This window comes from Haliaeetus leucocephalus, unplaced genomic scaffold, assembly GCF_000737465.1.
Source record: "Haliaeetus leucocephalus isolate CR32 unplaced genomic scaffold, Haliaeetus_leucocephalus-4.0 Scaffold556, whole genome shotgun sequence".
NCBI classification, from domain to species: domain Eukaryota; kingdom Metazoa; phylum Chordata; class Aves; order Accipitriformes; family Accipitridae; genus Haliaeetus; species Haliaeetus leucocephalus.
The window spans coordinates 3686000-3693927 of NW_010972992.1; the positions used below are offsets into that span (position 1 = coordinate 3686000).

At 45.2% G+C, this 7928-nt stretch overlaps 1 protein-coding gene across 2 annotated transcripts in view; it reads right to left on the reverse strand.

The window, feature by feature from the left end:
* PTCHD2 (patched domain containing 2) overlaps positions 1–538 on the reverse strand; it is a 30462-nt gene extending 29924 nt beyond the window's left edge. For both annotated transcript variants that reach the window (XM_010577321.1, XM_010577320.1), the window contains exon 1: positions 465–538. In XM_010577321.1, the coding sequence (XP_010575623.1) occupies positions 465–494 (30 nt within the window). In that variant the 5' untranslated portion in view covers positions 495–538. The remainder of the gene's footprint in view (positions 1–464) is intronic.
* Positions 539–7928: the final 7390 nt, after the last annotated feature.

A 7928-nucleotide genomic window follows, 5' to 3' on the forward strand; every position in this document is an offset into this window, starting at 1 on the left:
AGCAAACTGCTTACAGGCACTCCTCAAATCAGCCAGAGGAATGGAAATGCAAACAGTACCAGAATCTGCAACATAACCGAATAAATGGGAATGTAGGCAGGTGGTATACACGCAGGAATGATTTAGCTGCATGTGTGCCAAGATTTGGATCCAGAAGGAATGATCTCCCCCACAACACATCAGAAATACAGCAGAAATACAAGGAACAGCAAGAGGTCTGTAAAGAAAATGTCATCACAGTCTTAACTTAATCTGTCTCTGCTACTTACAGCATAGCTCTCTGTTATTGGAATCTAAATAAGGTCAAATGCTTTACTGTACCACTTAGACAGAAACCAATGCTATGAACTCTGCAGTTAGTGTGAGGTAACTTTCACGAAAGAATTGGTTCCATGTAGCAGATTTACAGGAATGAAGCTTCTTTTCTTCAGCTTAAGCAGCGCCACAGGGGATGAAACATTTACCTGCTGATATATCTTGTTTCCAGTTGTCATAGGCTGGTGTTTTGTAGCTCCCTAAGATGCTGCAGCATGCTCTGTGCACAAGTATATTGACATCTGTGACAGAAGTGAAATGGACCAAAGAACATCAAAGACCACAGCTCAGTTGCCCACTTGCTGCCTGTCTCAAAGAGCTCCATGAGAAGTGACAGAGCTGAGATGTTAAGGGTTAGGATGGGGAGAAAGAGAAGGGGTGGCCTTGCAACTAAAATTCAGATGTGGAAAAAAATGGCTCGAAGCATATACGTCAGATTCTGAGACACTCCATTTAAAAGCTTGTCCATAGATTTGACACTCAGGCAAGTCCAAGGCACTAACAAGTGCTCAATGGGTCTTGAAGAACCACAGCTTGCTATGCCGGGGTCTGGAGTCTGGAAGTTGCAACTGCTGGCAGGAAGCACCAGAATGGTTCAAGAACTAGCCCAGGCTTTCCAGCAAAATAGATTTAGCTTTCAAAACAAGCTGTTGCCTATGTTCTCCAGATTCACGGCCCTCAGTTTAAATGGAGCCCACTGTTTTATTGAGTCACTTTCATGCTCTTGTGGGCCTGTCCACCCTTCCATTTCAACTCAGCCATAAAAATTGGCTTGGAGATTAAACTTGGCGCATGAGTTGTTAGCTGGAGAGCAAGTGGGAGGGTGTGCAAGGTGGGAGGTGGAGGGAAAGACGTGGCAGAGGATTTGGCCAGGTTTGATTTACAAGCAGGACCCAGGGTTGCTTTGAGCTTCTCAGACACATTTAAAGTGCCACGTTGGGCTCCAGTTCAAATCTGAGTTTGCAGCCCCATCTTCTTCAGGAATTCATTTGCCTTGTAAAAAGGAGGAACAAAAAGACAAATTATTCGATTCAGGGAATCAAGTGTGCTACATGTTCAGCAGTACCCCAAGCAGTAGAAAGGATTAGGTGTTGTTTCGGTTTTTTTCCAAATTGTCTCCACAGACCTTAATACAGCACTCAAAAGCAATTCATTCTCAGCTCCTGGGTGTAAAACAGAGCCAAGAAACAAGTCAACATATAGCACATCCCCCTAGGAGCAAAGAGCACTTTGCATTTGTGCATCATATCAGCTTCTATCAGACACTGCATAAACCCTTTGCAAACACCTATCAGATCCAACTCCCATACTCCTCTAGGGAAATAGGTCAGATTATATGCAAGTTTACAAATGAATTAAGCAAGGCTCCACAGCCTAGCTCCAGCTCTGCTGGAATTCAGCCATTCCTTTTGCTGACTTTAACAGAAGCTAAATAAAGACCAGGCAAGTTACAACTAAGTTTTAGTTGCCATTTGAGGAGCACCAGTGGTACCTACAACTCCAGTTAACAGAGACACAAACTTGGTGCCCAGAAACTGACACATCCAAACACCAGAGTCATCTTTGCTACAGCAACCTTCCAGATCTGCTCAAAATCACAAGGTTTGTGGCAGAGCAACAATAGGACCCAACTCTTCCCAATCCTCTGCTTTGATTACCAGATACTCCAGCTTCTCCCATACTCAATATCATAAAGCGTAAAGAAGTTAATACCCAGCAGAGGCCTGTGATGCTTACACATTAATTTGTTCCTCTGCTATTGGTCTGCAAACACACAGATCTTTTAAGAACATGGGAAGGCAGGAGGAAACACAGCTCCTATGAAACATTTTTGGAGATGGACTGTAAAAGAAACAACATATTGAGCCAAATGATCCTGGAAATGAAAGTGCAAATTTAATGTAGGGCATTATTGTTATTTATTAAATATATATCACCACATATAGATGAAGAAACAAAGACTCTGTGACTTGCTAGCCCAACATCAGACAGCCAAGTGAGCTCAGAGTGAAACTATTAATCTCTTAGAACCCTACTCTGTGTTCAAGTCAAAGAAATTTCTGCTATGCAAAAGTAAGATGGGAAGAAAATCTGTGGCAGCATCAGACAAGATGCCCTGAAGCCCATACAAGCTTGTCCATGTAGTCATCTTAGCAGGTAGATTCCAGGCTCACATTCCCAGTAATAAAGCCAAAGTGACTTCACTGACGTGACCGCATTTACACAGAGCCAGTGAGATTGCAGCTGTGGAACCAGGCCCCAGAAGCAATAGCATCCACATCCTGATGTCCAGGCAGAAAAATGATTCTCACCTCTGACTCTCCGCATAAAGAAGTGGAAAGTCACGGCCAGCAGCAGTTTAAGAACCAGACGACTGCCAGTATGTCTTTCACCCCCTGCAAACACATTGGTCTCTCCCCCTTCTCCACTATTTATGTAACATGAACTGCCTTCTATTCAGGAGGAGTTGTTCTCTATTAACAGAGCTTGGCAAAGATCAGAAATTAACTGTGCCAACTTTCAAGCCTGCTGCTTTAAGGCAGATGGCAGGGAAAGTATCCCAGCCTTGTTCCCCAAACCTCTTCTCCCAGCAAGCAGAGATAACTCAAAACAGGAAAAAAGGGTCACGTATCTGTGAAGCCCTAATTTCAGTGCAGGAGACAGCCTGTGTCTGGGATGCCCTGCTCTGCAATGGGCATGCTTGCCTCCCCACAGACGAGCAAAGCCTGCTGCGCTGCCAGGATCTGTAGGCTGAGACCAAGGGCACAAGTTTCACTGAAGTTTTACACTTCCAGAGTTACAACAAGAAAGAGGAGATGCTCTGCCCCTCTGAGTCAATGATGCTGCTATCATCAAAAAGAATCAGCACTGCTTATGACTAGGGCTGAACTGTACCTTTATGGGAAAGCAAATCCCTCTGGGGGAGCGGGAAGGACAGGATTCCCACTGCATAAAACAAGAGCTGCAGTTGCAGACCACCCTCTGCATCCCATAAGCAGAAGATAGCTGCTCTGCCATCCCCACCACAATGGGTCTCCCAGGAGCAGTTCCAGTGCCTGGGGGTTCAATTCACCCCCACGAAGGCAGATTGCACTCAGCCACTGGCAGGAATAGACACAAGCGGACTCCTGAGCTGTGAAGTGCTGAGTGTCCTGGTGAAATCCATATGACATTCAAATGCCTTGCTCTTGCAAAAGGAGGGGCATCATCCCCAGCAATAAGCAACCAAAATTAAACCTTTGAAGCTTGTTTTGCTAAATTTTTTGTGTCTGTATTTTCTCCCATTAATAGTGTGCCATTCCAGTTATTTATTAGTCTTTTCTCTTTTTCGATACTATAAAAGCATGACTCAATAGCAGTGCTGAGATCTCAGAAAACTTCTCTCACGGTGCTGCAGAGGACAGTTAATGACAATATGACAGGCAAGAGGGCTGTAAATAATATTCTACTGGGTACTAATTCAGACAGTTGTTGTAGCTCATGCCTGAAGCACACTGCCATCAATGGGACAATTCACAAACTCACAGTGAAACCCGTGCTGAAACTTAATCTGGACTGGGGTCAATGGAAAGTCTCTTGCTGACTTCACCTAGAGCTGGATTAAGCACTTAACTCTTACATTGTCTTCTCCATGTTCCTGAATTATTCATTAAGGGCCAGACACTGCAATCCATACTCACACTGCGCTTGATCTGTCCTTTAAATTGACTTGCATTAGCCTGAGTCACGGGCATCACAGCACCTTACTCTTTAAACAGTCTCACCGAATGCAGCAGAGCTATTCATGAAATAAGGTACTCCTCTGCAAGAGGAAAGGAGGCAGGATCTAGCCCTTAGAAAGACATCAGTAAGGCTAGACCTCAGAGAAAATTCACCCCGGTAAAGCTGCATCAAGATGAATGAACTCAAGTAAATCTGTGTGAAATCAATCATTTAAAGAGATAGCCTGTTCTGTGGTATCACAGGGGAGATATAAGGGAGCACTAGAAACTAATATTTCATTGTTCAACTTCATCACAGGGTCTGGAAACACATTCCCATGCCCCTGGCCACACATTCACAGAGCCGAATGGCAGCTTGCATACACACCTTGTGAGGACTGTTTTATCTCTCTGTATGGAAAGAAACAGGGAGGTGTGTGGAAAGGAAGAAGGCAAAAGACATGTTCCACTCCTCTTGACTGGGACAAAAGGAACAAAAAGTAAACGGGACTGCTTGTCACCAAGGAGGTAACAAGTACCCACACTTACCAGGAACTCCTTCCTCTGCCAACCTTGCAACTTCCAGTAAACGGAGCCGCCCAGACCACATTACTGGCTCTGATCCTGAAATCCCCTGAGGCTACTTAAACAGCAGATAAACTCACATCACAGGAGAGCGGATTACCGAGTACCTTTCACCACTGAGTCCAAATCCATAGTCGGATACTTTTAAACAAACAATGGATAAAAAAAATAAGCCAATCAGGTAAGTGAAAGGAGAAATCTTGTGCACTACATTGAAAATTATAACGGGGTTTGATTTTTTAGAATGAATTAATCTGTTCAGTTCTCATTTATGTCAGTGCTTGATAAGATTAGAGGATTAAACCAACTGTATGCTAAATGCCTTGTGCTAAAGAGAATCTTGCCAGGATTTACTGCATGTTGGCATGCACAGAGACCATGGCAGCATCACCCAGAGACCCTGGGACTCATAGTAGGACATGTTCAAACTTCAGAAATAAAAATCATAGCTTATCCAGATTTTCCATATGCCGTCAGGGTATGAACTCCTATCCCTCTCCAGTTTCAGTCAAGCTTACTTATTAAGTACTTGTACCCAACAGGCAAGTCTTTGTATAAGCAGCACTTATCTCAGAGCACTGGCATCACGAGAGGATTTCAGATGTGCTGTGATTTTTTTGGATGCAAAATGTTAACACTGTATTCATACCCTCCCCCAGTGCCATACAGAAATGCACTCATCCTACCACTCTCATGCTATACAGTTACATATACATACGCACACTTGGCAGCTATCCTCATAAACTCCTGCACAATACAGCTTGTTAAAAACACTCCTCATTTGACAGTTCAGAAATGACAGATACAGAAGTGGTCAAAGTTGTCTTGTAACCTAACCACTTTTTCTATTGGCCTGACAAAGGCATTTGTGATGTTTAATTCATTAATGCTGAAAAAGTACAAGATCTTGGGAGGCGTGGCCATGGACATACTAGGTATTGAGAGACTTTTTAGCACCTAGCAAAGACATTCTCCCCAAACACCTGAAAACTAACAGAGATTTTACCAGTGGGAAATCCCTCATTTCTGTGCCCCCAGATTACACAGAGCCAGTCAGATACTGTCACCTTGACTCCCTATAAGGGCCTTATTCCACTCTTGTAAGGAGACTGTATGCGCAATGAATTTGGCCCCGTACGTTGCAGAAACTGAATCACAATCTTCACCACAGTGGGCAATCAGAACGATGCTGTTGCTACTTCCCAACCGCCAGTCTGGTTCTCACATGTTACATATCACTCTGGGCCATTCATCCCTTAGCTTTTCCCCATGTGCGTCTAGGTGAAACAGTCACAAATGCTGATGGCTAGTTTCCCCTTGAATCATTTTTCTATTAGATGAGCATTCTCCCTCCATAGCAGAGTATTTTCCCCATGGGAATACAGTAAGTATTCACAGGGGCAGCAGGAAGAAAAGAGGAATGGATCTTTTATCATATTAAGCATTTCCATTCTATCTTTGTTGTCTTTTTCACTAGCTCAGGTCTGTTTTATTCCAGGCTTAGGGAATCAAACTACAAGGCTCTACAGGGGTAAAGAGACTGGCTTAATGAGTCTAACCTCTGAAGATGCATCCAGTGTGATAAAAGAAGTGGAGCTATTGAAACATCTCCCTTCAATACAGTTATTGTGTTGCTAGGTTTCCATCTAGACACACAGCCTAAAAGAGCAATCAAAGGAAGCTGATGCTGTGGATAGTATCTTTATCAACATTTCACAAGGTTGTTGGGGAGGAAGGGGGAAAAATATTGTCCCCGAGCAAAGTTAGTAAAAGAATGAGAATAGAAAGCTAGTTTCAAAAGCTCACCCAAATTTTCATGGGAAAATTCTTTTAAAAATTGGGCTTTTACGGTAGCAGATTTTATGTGTATCAGCATGTGGCTTTGTGAGCAAAAAGTCTGTGTGTTTATTCTGTCATTTGAATTGTAAAATTACTTCTCTTCCAATACACAAGTCCTCATCCCACTTAACCTGAGCCATGTCTTGCAGCTGCAGAAGAGGGCATGCATCAGCCTTGTTTTAAAGGAACTTACTTGCCTGCATATTACATTAAACCCTAACAGACTCACCACATCTGTCAAAATCCTATCCTAATAATTGCATAAGCTAAGGTTGCTAACCAGCACACTGCTGTGCCTGTGCACAAAACAAAAGTGCAAGTAACACAGGATACAGCAGCGAGGCAGATGCAAGGTCCTACACATGCCTGAGGGACCTGCCACTTTTCATCTTACTCCATCTGTCCCAGAGGTTTTCAGTTATACTCAGCTCCCAGCAGCTCCCACCCTTCTCAAGTGCTTTCAAACACCTGGGCAGTGGCAGCCAGCCCAACTCTTTGGGTTTGGTCATCACATCACCAAACAGGAAAAAAACATGAGAGAGTTCTTTTTCTCCAGGACACAGGCTGTTTTGCTGGCATGTCTTTGGAGACCACCTGGACCAGTAAGGACCCAGGACTGGGCCTGCAGCTGGGACTGTTGCTAAGCAATCTAACGCCCTTACTAAGTGACCCGGGGTTTTTAGGCAGGAAAAGCCAATTTCTACACAAGCCAGTATAAAACAGGAAGGCTACCTTACACGTGCCAGATACATGATTCTCTTTCCATCTTCTAGACAAACATCTGACACCAGCTGCTATCAGAGATGAGGATCCTGCCTTGCCGGACCTGCTAACATCCCTGAGCACGGAGAATGCCTCTGCGGGCTCATCTCCTACTCAGGGAGGCAGGCCAACCCTCCGTGAAGTCGGGGACACAAAGCTGCTCAGTTCTAGCGCCCAACTTTTCCCCCAGGAGAACAGCCCTGCTGCAGGCACAGTTCAATCAGCTTATTATAGAGGCAACCTCCCCGGGAAACGCTCTCCTCTGTGCATATTCATGAACTCTCCAGAGCTTCCAAGGAGACTTGGCTAAACACACAACTGAGGGATTTATCTGTTGTATTTGCAGAAAAAAAAAAGGGGGGGTGGAGGGGGTGGAGGGCTTAAAAAAAAAAGTAAACTGAGGAGCGAGGGGAAACGGGAGCGATTGCAAGGTATGCTCTCCTCTTACCACCGCCTGCCACAGCGGGACCCGGGAGCCCGACCTACCCCCCCGGGCGACCTTCACAGGCAGAGCCGAGCGCCTGGGGGCTGACGGCAGGCAGCGAGGTGACGGTACAGCAGGAGATGTCTGTACCCCACAGACACCCCCCCCGCCCTATACCTCCTCCCGGGGCCGCTTCGCGGAGCGGAGCGCAGCACTCACCTCTGCCCGCCCGGGCGGCAGCAGCCGTGGGCTCGCAACGATGCCGGGGGAGCAGAGCCGGGTACCGCGATATGGGATGCCCG